We start from the raw sequence: 16,305 nt of genomic DNA, 5'->3' as shown, positions 1-16,305 counted from the left end.
TATGAAGCCCCCACGGATGGGGGCAACATCGACATTATGTCCACTGAATTCTGCGCAACAAGTGGGTCTAATTTTGGAGAAGTTTTATAGAAGAGGTATAATGGTGATTTCAATACCCAGCCTTCCTGTAAATCACATTGAAGGCTCACAGAAACATACAGGAGCTATAATCCTAAATTAAAAGTGCACATTCAGGGGCGCCTGGGTGGCTCAGTCGTTAAGCGTCTGCCTTCGGCTCAGGTCATGATCCTAGGGTCCTGGGATCGAGCCCCGCATCAGGCTCTCTGCTCGGCGGGAAGCCTGCTTCTCCCTCTCCCACTCCCCCTGCTTGTGTTCCCTCTCTCGCTGTGTCTCTCTCTGTCAAATAAATAAAATCTTTAAAAAAAAAAAGTGCACATTCTGAGAAAACAGAGACATGGAAGAAGAGCACTAGTCAGGTAATAATAATAGTGTATATTGGTTTTTTTTTTAACCCACTTCTAAGCAACTAATACACTATGGTCACTGTTAAGTGCAGTCAAGGAGGGCACGTACTGAATGGAGCACTGGATGTTATACGTAAACAATGAATCATGGAACACTACATCAAAAACTAATGATGTAATGTATGGGGATTAACATAACATAATAAAATTTAAAAATGTAAAAAAAAAAAAAGAAAGCTGAGTATAGACATTGATGTGTGATTTAATGCAATGCTCATCTTAAAATATCGGTGAAACTATGCAACTCATAGGACTTTAACTGTCCAATGTGAGTTTGGTCCTTTAGTGAAGACCAAGCCAGCTAAACAAAACCCCAACCTCCTAATTTGTCTCACTCTGGCACTGACTTGATGGGGGGAAAACATACCAGTATTTTTTAAATGTATACTAAAGACTAGCATTGCTGAGCTCGTATGCCTCCTTACTGGACATGCAGTGCTATCTCGAGGGAGCACACAGGTACCGGAAGGTGAGGAGACGGAGCGCACATGCTGTCCTTTCCCGGGCTAGTTTTATCAGCAGTGTCCTTGCTGCAGACATCCCACAGCACGCGTAGCTTTTGTTACGTTCCGCCCGGGACATGGGGAAAGAGGTTACGTCAAAAGTCTGCACCGCCCATTCATAATCTTAGGAAGGGTTTAAAATGACTCCAAACCCCTCCCAGAGGGACAGAAAAGGCAACCAAAAGGGAAGGAAAGGGGGAATAGAGAAATAGTTTAAGTTCTGGGATTTTCAAAATCAAATCAATTCAAAATCTTTTAATATGCACAGGATAGAATCAACAATTTGTTTTTCTTTGGGAAAACATCATCTGATTGAGCCTTTCTCTTCTGCCATTAAGCTGTTGATAAAGCTTGCAAATAAAATAAGGAAGCATTAAATAAACACCTCCTTATTCTAAAAGCTGTCAACTCTACTGAAACTGAAGGCTTAATCCCACACTGCAAACCTATCCTAAACCACCTCAAAAAGGACCCCGGGCACACCCCACACCTCTACTCTAAGAATGGGTAAATTAGCAAAATGCACGAGAGAGAGAGAGAGAGAGAGAGCATTTCTTGTAATCAGTCTCTCAAAGTGATGTGAAAGCGGGCATGCCCTGATCCCTGTGGGGGTCAGTCACTTCCCATATTCAACTTGAGCTTTCAGGAGGAGTGGGTGATCAAAACTTCCACAGGATACTGGCTTCGGCAATTTGAGCTCACGGTTTTACATCACATACACTGGAGTCAGCTGGGCTCCGCTGGACGGTACATAAACCAATCACTTCCCAAGGGTACACTTCACAGAGAACAAACAGTTGTATATCCAGAGTGAAGATTGGTTTTCTTTCATTAGTCCTTTATACTCAATACAATCACAATCCAGGTTAAAATAACAAAGAAAAAAATAACTACCAGAGTTGTTGGATTGCTGGTAACAACCATTTCCCCTTCTTCTCCAGGGTGAATACCTGGGTTCAAGCAACAAATATTTAACAGTCCAAACAGTCTCTTCAGCCTTTCACATCTGATGTGTGGTTTCCAAATTCATGCATTTACAAACATGTTATCCCATGCAGGATAAAAGTAGCGATCTGGCAACTATTTATTTAATTTGATCGAGTGAGGCGGTTAAAGCGGATTGCTCTTACCCAAAAATTTACATGAAAGGACTGAATTCTGTGAGTTGATGGCCTAACTGGGCCAAGTTAAATAGATCATTGACAAAACTTCCACTTTACAGAGGTGCAAAGACCCAATAAATCTCTGCCATTCAACAGAAAACAATAGTTATGTATTATTTATAGCTAGGTACAATGTCAAAATGGCACTAGAGAAGCAATTTTTGGCATATGGTGGCGGAGGGCACAGCGCCTGTCTAAATCTGATGCTCTTGTTTTAGTTTTTGCTTTTATTATCATCATGCCAAAGACTATCCAGTTGGAATCCCAATTATTCAGGAAACCAACCTACTGTATTTGATATACATACAAAAATAAAACAAGCATCCTGAAGGTACTAGGTTATGAGGTTTTATACAAATCATAAATTCTTTAAATAAATAATGCTCTAAATTGTTTTTAATTGCTAGAAGATTGGTTTTTGGTAAGGAGCAACATCTAACAACTTGAGGAAGTACTTAAGAATGGGAGATAAATTCCACTGAAATTACAATTTCAAGTGTGAGAATCAGTTGTATTTTTTCCACCAGAGTAAAACATACAAGTGAAGTACAAGAGAAAAGGAAATATGGATTATATTCCGCTGCTCGCAGCTTTTCACACAGTCTTGGACATCTATGACAAGTAGTTGGGTTGAAACATTCAAAGGAAAGATCTTGGCAGAAAAAGTCACCCACTGTTACTTGAGTCTTGGGGGTTACAACACAGTGACTGGACGAAGTTGTTCCAATTGGTTTTCCAACGCAATCCGTTCTTGATGAACCTCCTGATTTGTACAAAACAGAGAGAAGAAAACAAAAAAGCAAAGGGGTCATTTCCTGGGTTTATCCCTACTTCATCAGATATTAAAAAGAAACTTGTAAGCAGACCCACAAACGCTGAAGTACCACATGATTCTAGGACAAGCAGACTAGAAGGCATCATATTTACAACTGGTGACTAGACAGAGGCGGCTTCACAATTTGTCATCTCGCAGCTCCTCTCTGAAGATGAGGAAATGAAACTGACTGACGGCACCCCTACCTCAATCTCACTGGCAGTTTTAACAGGATCAGTGGCTGGCAGAAGTCGATGTTAAAAATCAAAAGACAAGAGACTGGGAGAGAGCAGAAAAGCAAAAGCAGAATACTAATACTGAAAGGTGAGCCAGCAGGACTCAATTTCTAGCTGCGATCTCTCATTTCTAGTCCAGCACCACACCCTGCCGGGTCTGAGGGATGAGCAAATGCACTGGCCATCCCTCTGCCAAAATCTCATCTTGGCTCCTGCACAAAATACAGCTGAGGGTATGACTGCATGGCTAAAGGCAGGGAGAAAGAAAAACAGGATCAGCCATCTGCTATTTGGGAATTCAAACTTTCGGCCCTAAAAGAGATTTATTGGCAGGAAGAGAGGGGACACTTAAAGACATTCGTAAGTAGAATCAGTTAAGATGGGAAAGAACTCTGTAGGAAGGCTTAATTCTGAGATGCCCCAGAAGAATTAACATGCTAACAGTCCAAACAGAATTCAGCAAGCATTTGTTCACCCTCCCCCACTACCCAGCCATCCAAGAGTCTTTGATTAACTGTATACTATGGGCCAGATTCTGCTCTAGATGTGACAGTACCAGCAAAGAACAAGATGGATCAGACCAATGCCTTCATAGGCTTTATACTCAAATGGCTAGAGGAAGACAATAAAGAACAAGATACTTTCAAAAGGAAATAAATGAGGTAATAGAGGAATCTGGAAGACAGGTGGAACAGCTGGTCATGGAAGGCTTCTCAGAGGTGATGCTATCTGAGCAGAGACTTGAATGAACTGAGGGGTGAGCCATATGAAGACATGAGGGAAGGATATTCAGGGAGACAAAATGGCAACTACGGGGGCGCCTGGGTGGCTCAGTCATTAAGCGTCTGCCTTCGGCTCAGGTCATGATCCCAGGGTCCTGGGATCGAGCCCCGCATCGGGCTCCCTGCTCCACGGGAAGCCTGCTTCTCCCTCTCCCACTTCCCCCTGCTTGTGTTCCCTCTCTCGCTGTGTCTCTCTCTGTCAAATAAATAAATAAAAATTTTTTTTAAAAAATGGCAACTACAAAGGCCCCAAGGGAGGGAATAAGTTTGGTGTGTTTGATACCAGAAAGGCCTATGTGACCAGAGGAAAGGGAGCCAGGAAGACACTGGCAAGAGCTGAAGTCTGAGAGTCAGGCACAGACCTTGTGGACAGAGTCAGGAGCGTGGACACCATTCACAGTACAGGGGGATAGCATTGTGGGTTTTGAATCAGGGAATGTATGTGGCTTAATTTAGAATTCAAAATGTTCGGGCGCCTGGGTGGCTCAGTTGGTTAAGCGACTGCCTTCGGCTCAGGTCATGATCCTGGAGTCCCAGGATCGAGTCCCGCATCGGGCTCCCTGCTCAGCAGGGGGTCTGCTTCTCTCTCTGACCCTCCTCTCTCTCATGCTCTCTCTCTCTCTCTCAATAAATAAATAAAAATCTTTAAAAAAAAAAAAGAATTCAAAATGTTCACTCTAGCTACTGTGTAGACAGTGGATTGTAGAGTAGGGCAAGAGCACAGGCAGGGAAGAGTTGCAAGGTTACTGCATGGACTCAGGTGAGAAATGAAAATGGCTCTGATCAGGGTAGCAGCCATAAAGATGGCAAGAACTGGATGAATTCTGGTTTTGTTTTGTTTTTTTTTGTTTTTTTTTTTAATTTAGAACTGATAGGACTTGCTGATAAAGTTGACGTAGAAAAGAAGGAAAGCGATTTGGGATCAAGCAAGTGGGTGGTTAGTAAGTGGTACTGAGAACAAGATTAGATGAGAAATAGGCATTTCAAATGAAGCGTCTGAGGTGTGTATTAGATATATTAAGAGAATATGTTGAGTAAGCAGTTGTAATTGCACATCCAAAGATCAGAGGTAAAAGAAGTAAGGTTTGAGACATAAATTTAGGATCACCAGGCTATGGATGATCTTCAAAGCCCTGAGATTGTGTATCATCTAGCAAAAGAATACAGACAGAGGTTGCAGGTGAAAGATGGAACTGAACATACACAGCATACTCATTCCCTACTAGAACTCCACTAAAACAATGAAAAAAAGTTTTTTAAGTCACAAACACACAAGAACAAGAAAAACAAAAGGGAAGAAGTGATACCAATACAATTTGCAAGCAGGAAGGCAAACTGATGAATGGTAAATGACTCAGCAAATCCAAGCAAAATAAATGTGGGCATTCTACCAGTTGTTACGTTGCTGCATGGTGGGGTTCATCCGTAAAGTGACCCAAGTACCTCTTTGTTCAAGGGTTCTGCATCTGTAAACTGACTTAGTCTGGAAATTGATTGACAGGCTGTGACTAAAGCTCTATTTTGATGATTCTTCAGACTTCTTTTCATGTGAGCTAGAACATTTTCACTCATACAGATCAAGGAGAGAAAACTAAACCTAAGCTAAGCATAGCGACAAAACAAGAACCAACTTGATTTTACATAGAAGAGTTCCTGAAAGACTCAAGCTGGCAGCGCCAGATACCTACGTAAGTGGAAGCAGAAGAGGGGAGGAGGATGGCTAGAATAAGTGTTGGGTGAAAGTCTGCTTCAGAAGCAATTAGCTCCCCAGCTTCTTCCTGCTACCAGGGCAGAATACTGAAGATTTATTCCTTGAAAAGGTAGAACACAGGGCCTCTTGATTAGCAGTACAGAGACACAGCTGAGGACAAGACACTGGACTGGAACTAAGGAGATTAAATGAATATCCTAGATACTAAGACCCACAGCCCTCTCCCTCCACTGAACCAGGTCTTTCCCTCCATGTAGGAGACTTAAAAAAAAAATCTCTCTGGAAATTCTATCAGATTAAAAAGAAAGCACCAATGCTACTGCCTTGGGAGGATCCCCAACTATACAGCCCAACCAGACTGCTGGAAGACTGAAGCTCAAAGTTGACAAGCCCCACAACATGCTATGCACTTCCAGGGAGCATTTGCATCCTCCTCCTAAATATAAGTAAAGGACCATCAGATATTGAAGGAAAGCATCTAGTAAGAAATACGTAATAGTAAAATAGAAAAGTATTCAGGAAGAAGAAAAATACTACCATTAATAAAAGATATTACAACAATGAAATGAGAATAGGATACCTTTAAAAAGAAACAATTAGAGAACAAAAAATGAACTCTTGGTTAGTAAACAACAGTTTGAAAACTTAAAATTAAGTAAGTCTCCAGAAATGGACAAAAAGACAAAAATAAAGAAGAGGACAGAAAACAGAAGATAAAATATGAAAATATTAGAATACCAACAAGCTAGGAGTTCCAATGTCTGAAAAATATCAGCAAGCGAAAACAGAAAATGGGCAGGGGAGTGGGGGGGGGGAAGAAACATGGAGAAAATACAACAATAACAAAAACCAAGAAAACCCTCAGAACTGAAGAATATGGGTTTCCAAATTAAAAGGGCTTACCAAGAAGAAAGAACACTGTATGAAAATGATCTACACCAAAGCAAAGTAAGAGGGGAGAAAAACAAGAAATAAAACACACAAAAAAACAAGTTCGTACACAAAGATTCATAAAACAGAATGAACTTTGACATTTTAAAAAATAATCTTTTTCATTACATGGTAAGAGTGACTTTTTTTTAGCATACAGTTCTATAAACTTCAACACATGTATATATTTGTGTAACTGCCAACAACCAAAAAGCTCCCTGGTACAACTCACTGATCTATAAACCTTCACCTTCACACACAACCCCTGGCAACTACCAGTCTGTTTCCCAGCACTATAGTTTTGTCTTTTCAAGAAAGTCAAATAAAAGGGATCAAACAGTATAAAACCTTTTGACCCTGGCTTGCCTCACTCAGTGTAACGTCTTTGGAGTTTCATCCAAGTTGTGTGTATCACTACTTTTACTGCCGAGTGCTATTTCATTGTGTGAATGTACCACACTTGACCTATTCATCCTCTGAAGTACATCTGGGCTGTTTCCAAGTTTTGGCCATCACATAAAACTGTTATGAACATTCATGTACAGACTTTTTAGTGAACACAAGTTTTCATTTCACTGGTGGATACCCAGGAGTAGAACTGCTGGATCACATAGTCAGTGCATATATAACTTCCTAAGAAACTGCCAAATGATTTTTCGGAGTGGGGTACCATTTTGCATTCCTATCAGTGCATGAGAGTCCCAGTTGCCAGCACCCGGTGTTGTCATTATTTTCTGTCTTAGCAATTCTACTATGCATGTGGTGGTACACGATCACAGTTTTAATTTGCATTTCCCTATGGCTAATAATGCTGAGTATCTTCTCATGTGTTTATTTGCCATCCCTATATCCTCTTTGGTGAAGTGTCTGTTCAAGTCCTTTGAGTTTTTGGAGTTTTGAGAGTTCTTGAGTTTGGAGAGTTCTTTATATAATCTGGATACAAGTCCTTTGTCAAATATGTGGGTTGCAAATATTTTCTCCCAGTCTGTAGCTTGTCTCTTAATTCTCCTGACAGTATTCTAGGCAGAGCAAAAGTTTTTAATTTTGATGAAGTACAATTTAATTTTTCTGTTCTAGGTTACGCTTTTGGCATCATTTCTAACACCAGGTCATGCAGACTTTTTCCTATCTTTTCTTCCAAAAGTTTTATACCTTTATGTTTTATGTTTTCATCTATGACCCACTTCAAGTTAATCTTTGTATAAGGACTGAGGTTTCAATCAAGGTTCGTTTTTTTTTTTCCACATATGGAGGACCCATTGTTAGAAAACAACTGTTGAAAAGACTATCCCCTTTCTCAATGAATTGATGTTGCACCTTTGTCAAAGACGGAATGGCTATATTCATGTAGTCTACTTCACAATCCTCTATCCTGCTCCACTGATCTATGCATCAATCCCTCCCCCAAGCCCATACTGTCTTGATTACTGAAGCCTGATACTAAAGTGATTCCTCCAACTTTGTTCTTCTTTTCCAAATTTGTTTCAGCTATTCAAGTTCCTTGGCCCTTACATAAAAATTATCAGATTAGCTGATCTATACCTACAAAAAGTCCTGCTGGCACTGTGATTGGCATTGTAGTGAATCTATAGATCACTTTGGAGAAAAGTAACATCACCACTATGTTAAGTCTTCCAATCCACAAAAAGCAAACATGTCTCTCCATTTATTTAGGTCTTGGATTTCTTTTAGGAGCACTTTATAGTTTTCAATATTCACAACCTATGTGTTTTGATGAATTTATATGAATTGATACCTAAGTATTTCATTTGGAGGAGGGTGGCAAGATATCGTGAATGGCAGTGTTTTTCATATTTCTGTTACCAATTGTTCATTGCTTACATAAAAGAATATGATTGGTTTTTGTGTGTTGACCTTGTATTCTGTAACCTTCACAAACTCAGACAATGAAAATTTAAAAACCAATTCAATTTGCAATAGTGTCACAAAAAATTAGGAATAAATTTAAGAAAACACATGTAATATGTGTACACTCAGAACTGCTAAGAGAAATTTCACAAGATATAAATAATTAGAAGATGTACTCTACTAACAGATTAGGAGACTCAACACTGTTTAGATTTTGATCCTCCTTAAACTGATCTATAGATTCAAACGAATCCAATCATAATCCTGGCAGGCTATTTTGTAGCAAATGACACAATGATTCTAAAATTTATATGAAACAAGGGGCCCAGAATATCCAAAGGAATCTTGAAAAAGAAGAGCACGTTGAAAAATTTATACTACCTGATTTTCTTACTACAAAGTAACAGTAATCACGATTGTGTGCTACTGGTGTAAGAATCAACAAATAGATTAAAGGAACAGAGTAAGAACCCAGGGGCACCTGGGTGGCTTAGTTGGTTAACCATCTGATGCTTGATTTCGGCTCAGGTCATGATTTTGGGGTTGTGAGATTGAGCCCCATGTCCAGCTCCGTGCTCACTGTGGAGTCTGCTTGAGATTCTCTCTCTCCCTCTGCCCCTCCCCCCATTGGCGTGCTCTCTCTCAAAAAAAAAAAAAAAAAAAAAACAGAAATAAATCTACACTTATATGGTCATTAGACTTTTCACAAGGTGACCAAAGTAATCCAAGGAGGAAAAGAAACTCTTTTCAACAAATGGTGCTAGGTTAGATATTGATATAGGGAAAAAACAAACCTTGACCCTAATCTCAAACCATACACAAAACTTAACTTGAGGTGGATCACAGACATTGGTGCAGCCACTATGGGAAATGCTATGAAAGTTCATCAAAAAATGACAAAATTATCAGGAGTAACATCAGCATCATGGCTGTATAAGACATCCCTTGTCCATGTCCCTCTGCCAACAACAGTGCCAAAAAAAATCTGGCTTTCATTCATGGGCAAAGTGCCTTTGTGGGAGCTGTGCGATCCAGCACCATACATACACCAAGAGATCCACCCAGCCATATATTGGGTAATAGGCACACAAACCTCAGTCCCAGCTCTGGACCCTGCACTGGCTTCTGAACCAGCTCTAGTCCCTCTTAGCCACCATCTGGGAATCTATGGAAAACACTGTTTTAGACAATCACCCATGGATGACAGAGCCTTGGTGGAAGTCCAAATTTCCAGGAGAGAAGTTCTAGCACAATGCTAGAGCAAAAAAAAAAAAAAAAAAAAAGTAGTTTGGATGCACTGGAGGAGATAAGAGGAACTGTAAGATTTTACTCATATCACCCTCCTCCACAAGGTAGCACAGCTTAGGGCCAAGAGAGATCTTCTCAGCCCATGATTTCTCCCATGGGGGAAACAGGAGTGTGTGGGTACACACCCACCTTCCCCAGCTGTGTGGGACACTGCCAAAGAGGCTCAATTCTCTCTTGCCCCGTCCAGAGTACTGAATTATGAACTGCATGACCGAGAGACAGAAAGTAGCTAGGAGAGCGGCAGACAGGACCCTCAGAAGGTATTAAAGGAAACATGGACCCTACAAAATGTGTTGCGGGACTCATCAAGAAGCCTACTCATGAGCTTCTGGGGATCCTCCAACTGCCCACAGGATACTTTTCAGCATACCTCTAGCCTTACTCTCTCTCTCTCTCTCTCTCTCTCTCTCTCACACACACACACACACACACACCTATCCTGTACCAGATACCTGTTCACACTCCCTAGGCAGCAAACTTTGGCAGGTGGCTGGTGAGCACATGCAGAAAGGCTGTGCTGGCTCAAATCTGAGGGTCATGGAGAGACCACAAAATTGAGCTTTAGTGCCACCTTTGGGAAAACAAAAGAGAGGCTGCTAGCACTTGGCCTGGTGTTTTGCAGGGTCAGAAGGCATATAAGCTTAATAATTCTTCCACAAGAGGGAGCAAAAATGTCAAGCAGCTACATTCATAAAAGATCTGAGAAAGCCTCAGAATCCCTAGCAGGACTGATGAAACGTACTTGTCTCCTGAAGGCAGTTAATAAAGACTGAAGGAAGTGACCGCTACTTCAAATATGAAGACAGCAATGCAAAATTTCAAGGAATATGAAAAATTAAGGAAACATGACACCAACAAAATATTGCAGTAATGTCCAGTAACCAAACCCAAAGACATGGAGATGTGTGATTTACCTGCTAAAGAATTTAAAATAGCTGTCTTAAGAAAACTCACTGAGCTACAAGAGAACACAAAAAGACAAAATCAGGAAAACCAAATTATACAAACAAAATGAGAAGTCTAACAAAGAGACAGAAGTCATAAAAAAAGAACCAAAGAGAAATTCTGGAGCTGAAGAATGAATGAATGAAAGGAAAATTACAATAGAGAGCAAAAACATCAAAATGGATCAAACAGAAGAGTCTATGAGACAGAAGACAGAACTTTAAAATTATACAGTCAGAAGAAAACAACAACAAAAAATAATCAAAAAGAGTGAAGAAAGGCTACATTATCTATAGGGTACCATCAAAAGAAATAATATGTGATTTGCTGGACTTCCAAAAGTTGGAAAGAGAAGGGGGCAGAAAACTTACTTAAATAAATAATGGCTGATGAGAGATATGGATACAAGTCCATAAAGCTCATAGACCACCAAACTCAACTTAAAGAGATCCTCTTCAAGATTCATTATAATAAAACTGTCAAAAATCAAAGAGAGACCATCTTAAAAGCAGCAAAAGAAGTTTGTAACTTACAAGCAAAGCCCCAAAAGGCTCTCAGCAGATTTCTCAGCAAGCACCTAACAGACAGGCCAGGAAAGAGTGGGATAATATATTCAAAGTGCTAAAAGAAAAAAAATGTCAACCAAGAACACTCTATTTGGCAAAGTAATCCTTCAGAAATGAAGAAGGATTAAACACTTTCCCAGAAAAACAAAGTTGAGTGGGTTCATCAACATTAGACCAGCCTTGCCAAGAAAGGCAGAAAGGAGTTCTTCAAGCTGAAATGAAAGAATGCTAATCAGCAACATGAAAACATAAAAAAATACAACATACTGGTAAATGTAAGTATATAGTAAGATTCAGAATACTCTAATACTGTAATATGATGGGGTGTTAACCACTTAACTCTATTACAAGGTAAAAGGACAAGAGAATCAAAAATACCTATAGCTATTTACAAATCAATCAATGTGATACATCACACATTATCAAGAGGAAGGATAAAAACCCTATGACTATCTCAGTAGATGCAAAAAACACATCTGACAAAGTACAACATTCATTCATGATAAAGACTCTCAACAAAGTGGGTTTAGAGGTAATATACCTCAACATAATAAAGGCCATCTAATGAAAAACGCACAGCTAACATCATACTCAATGGTGAAAAACTGAAAGCATTACCTCTAAGATCAGTAATAAGATGAGGATGTTTACTCTCACCACTTTTATTCAACATAGTACTGGAAATCCTAGCTGCAGCAATCAGACAAGAAAAAGAAATAAAAGGCATCTAAACCAGTAAAAATAAAGTAAAACTGCCACTATTTGCAGATGAGGATATGAGACACAGAAAACCCTAAAGACAGCACCAAAAAAATATTACAATAAGTGAATTCAGTGAAGTTGCAGAATACAAAATTAATATATAGAAACCTCTTGCGTTTCTAAATACTAATAATGAAGTAGCAGAAAGAGAAATTAAGAAAACAATCCCATTGACATTTGCATCAGAAAGAATAAAATAGCTAAGGATAAAATTAACCAAGGAGGTGAAAGACCTGTACTCTGAAAACTATAAGACACTGATGAAAGAAACTGAAGATGACAAAAACAAATGGAAAGATATTCCATGCTCATGGATTGGGGGAACAAATATTTTTTAAATGTCCATACTACCCAAAGCACTCTACAGATTCGATGCAATCCCTATCAAAATACCAACAGCATTTTTCACAGAACTAGAACAAATAATCCTAAATTTCGCATGGAACCACAAAAGACCTCAAATAGCCAAAGCAAACCTGAGAAAGAAGAACAAAGCTGGAGGTATCACAACCCCAGATTTCAAGATATACTACAAAGCTGTAGTAATCAAAACAGTGTGGTACTGGCACAAAAACAGACACATAGATCAACAGAACAGAATAGAGAGCCCAGAAATAAACCCACACTTATAGGGTCAATTAATCTATGACAAAGGAGGCAAGAATATCCAATGGGAAAAAGTCTCTTCAATAAATGGTGTTGGGAAAACTGGACAGCTACATGCAAAAGAATGAAATTGGACCACTTTCTTACACTATACACAAACATAAATTCAAAGTGGATTAAGACTAAATGTGAGACCTGAAACCATAAAACTCCTAAAAGAAAACATAGGCAGTAATCTCTTGGCTATCAGCCTTAGCAACATTTATGGATATGTCTCCTTAGGCAAGGGAAAATAAACTAATAGGGCTATACCAAAATAAAAAGCTTTTGCACAGCCAAGAAAACCATCAGCAAAAAGGCAACCTACTGAATAAGGGAAGAAGATATCTGCAAATGATTTATCTGATGAGGGATTAATATTCAAAATATATAAAAGACTTATACAACTCAATACCAAAACAAAACCCAATCCAATTAAAAAATGGGCAAAGGACCTAAATAGACATTTTTCCAAAGAAGACATACAAATGACTACCAGACACATGAAAAGATGTTCCACATCACTAGTTATTGGAGAAAGGCAAGTCAAAATCACAATGCGATATCACCTTACACCTGTCAAAATGGCTAGTATCAAAAAGATATGAAATAACAAGTGTTAGTGAGGATATGAAGAAAAAGGAACACTCATGCACTGTTAGTAGGAATGCAAATTGGTGCAGCCACTATGGGAAACAGTATGAAGGTTCCTCAAAAAAAGGAAAAAAACTACCATATGACCCAGTAATTCCAAAATTCAGTGTTTATCCAAAGAAAATTAAAAACACTAATTCGAAAAGATATAGGCACCCCTATGTTTACTGCAGCATTATTTAAAATAGCCAAGATACAGAAGCAACCCAAGTGTCTATCAATAGATGAATGGGTAAAAAAATGTGATACACACACACACACACACACACACACACACACACACACACACAGAGGAATATTACTCAGCCACAAAAAAGAATGAAATCCTGCCACTTGCAACAACATGGATGGACCTAAAAGGTACAATGCTAAGTGAAATATGTTAGACAGAGAATGACAAATACCATATGATTCCACTTAAACATGGAATCTGAAAAATAAAACAAATGAACAAACAAAAAAACGGACTCTTAAACACATAGAACTGGTGGATGCCAGAGAGGAGGTGAGTGGAAGGATGGGCAAAATAGGTGAAGTGGATTAAGAGGTACAAAATTCCAGTTATAAAATAAATAAGTCATGGAGATGAAAAGTACAGCATAGGGAATATAGTCAATAATATTATTATAACACTGCATGGTGACAGATGGTGACTACACTTGTGGTAGTGAGTGCTGAGTAATATACAGAATTGCAGAATCACTATGTTATACGCCTGAAACTAATGTAACATTGTATGTCAACTATACTTCAATAATAAAAAAGTAAATAAAAAGCAAATCAGTATCATATGGGGAAGCAGAGTGCCAAAGGTGCTGGAGACTTGGTATTACTCCTCCTCTGCTCTGTTACATGGTAGCTAAGTGACCATGGGCCAGTCACACAGATTTCAAGGGCCTTGCTATGCCCATCTGTTGAAGGAGGGTTTCCAAGCTCCCTTAAAGCTCTGAAATTCTATGATTTAGAATCCTAAAAATCAAGTACATAAAACATTAATAGGCACAATGCTAGAGTGACGAGCATCCAGTTAATACCTTGAGGGAAAACAATGAGGTAGTATAACTTTTAACAGAAATTAATACAATTAAGGCAATAAAAATTATTTCACTCCTGAACAACCAATAGGTCAAAGAAGAAATCAAAAACGATCTTGAAACAAATGAAAATGGAAACACAACATACCAAAACAAATGACGAACAGGTATGTAAAAAGATGCCCAACATCAGCAATCACCAAGGAAATGTAAATCAAAACCACAATGAAAGGTACGTGGCTGGCTCAGTTGGTGGAGTATGCAACTCTTGATCTCAGGGCTGTGAGTTCAAGCCCCACATTGGGTGTGGAGCCTACTTTAAAAAAAAAAAAAACTACAATGAGATATCACATTACACCTGTTAGAATGGCTATTATCAAAAAGGTAAGAGATAAGTGTTGCCAAAAATGTGGAGAAAAGGGAATCCTTGTGCACTGTTGGTAGGAATGTAAATTGGTGCAGCCACCATGGAAAACAGCATGGAGGTTCCTCAATATTAAAAAAAGAACTACCACATGATCCAGCAATCCCACTTCCAAGTATCCAAATGAAATAAAAATCAGGATCTCAAAGGGATATCTCCACTCCCATGTTCACTGCAGTATTATTTACAACAGCCAAGCTATGGCAACATTAGTATCTGTCTACAAATGAATGGATAAAGATGTAGTACATACATACAATGGAGTACCATTCAGCCATAAGAAAGAAGGAAATCCTGTCATTTGTGACATGGATGGACCTTGCAGGCACTATGCCAAGGGAAGTAAGACAGAGAAAGGCAAATACTGCATGGTATCACCTGTGTGTGGAATATAAAAAAAGCCAAATTCATAGAAACAGAAAGTAGAATGGAAGTTGCCAGGAGCTGGAGGGGAAATGGAGAGATGTTAACCAAGGGTGCAAAGTTCCAGTTACAAGATGAGTAAGTTCTAGGGATCTAATGTACAACATGGTGTCTATAGTTAGCAATACTACATTACATACTTCAAAGCTGCCAAGAGAGTAAATCTTAAATGTTCTCACCACATAAAAGAATTGGTAATTATGTGAGGTGACAAAGGTATTAACAGTACTATGATAATCATATTGCAATATGTAAATGTATCAAATCAACATGTTGATACCTATACACAGTGTTATATGTCAATTATATCTCAATAAACCTGAAAAAAATAGAACTACCAAATATGATCCAGCTTCTGGGTATATATCCAAAGGAATTAAAATCAGTATCTTGAAGAGATTATCTGTACTCTCATGTTCACTGTGGCATTATTCACAGTAGCCAAGACATGGAAGGAACCTAAGTGTCTACCAATGGACAAATGGATAAAGAAAATACATATACATACAATGGAGTATTATTCAGTCTTTAAAAAGAAAGAAATTCAGCCATTTGCAGTAACATAGATAAACTTGGAGGACATTACACTAAGGAAAATGAGCCAGACACAGAAGGACAAATGCTAAGTGACACCACTCATATGAGGAATTTACAACAGTCAAACTCCTAGAAGGAGAGTAGAGAATGGTGGTTGTCAGAGGCTGGGGGAAATGGGGAAGTACTATTCAAAGGGTACAAAGTTTCAGTTATACAGAATGATTAAGGTCCAGAGATCTACTATACAGCATAGTGCCTACAATGAAGTATACTGTAGTGTATAATTAAAAATTTGCCAAGAGGGCAGATCTTATGTTAAGTGTTCTTGTCATGTTCACAAAATAATAATGATGATAATAATAAGAGGGGAAGGAAACTTTTAGATGTGATGAATAGTTTTATGGCATAAATTGTGGTGATGGGTCCATGGATATATAATTATCTTCCAACTGTATGTATCACATTGCATACATTAAATATGCATCGTTTTTTGTGTATCAATCATACCTCAATA

General features: G+C 38.8%; 1 protein-coding gene across 8 annotated transcripts in view; it reads right to left on the bottom strand.

The window, feature by feature from the left end:
• Positions 1–1,958: 1,958 nt before the first annotated feature.
• The window catches only part of REPS2 (RALBP1 associated Eps domain containing 2), a 214,722-nt gene continuing 200,375 nt past the window's right edge, over positions 1,959–16,305 (bottom strand). For all 8 annotated transcript variants that reach the window (XM_032389675.1, XM_032389678.1, XM_032389679.1 and 5 more), the window contains one exon: positions 1,959–2,914. In XM_032389675.1, the coding sequence (XP_032245566.1) occupies positions 2,846–2,914 (69 nt within the window). In that variant the 3' untranslated portion in view covers positions 1,959–2,845. The remainder of the gene's footprint in view (positions 2,915–16,305) is intronic.

The sequence above is a fragment of the Phoca vitulina genome, unplaced genomic scaffold (assembly GCF_004348235.1).
Source record: "Phoca vitulina isolate PV1807 unplaced genomic scaffold, GSC_HSeal_1.0 scaffold55, whole genome shotgun sequence".
In the NCBI taxonomy this organism is placed as follows: Eukaryota; Metazoa; Chordata; class Mammalia; order Carnivora; family Phocidae; genus Phoca; species Phoca vitulina.
This window is presented reverse-complemented; position numbering and strand designations above follow the sequence as displayed.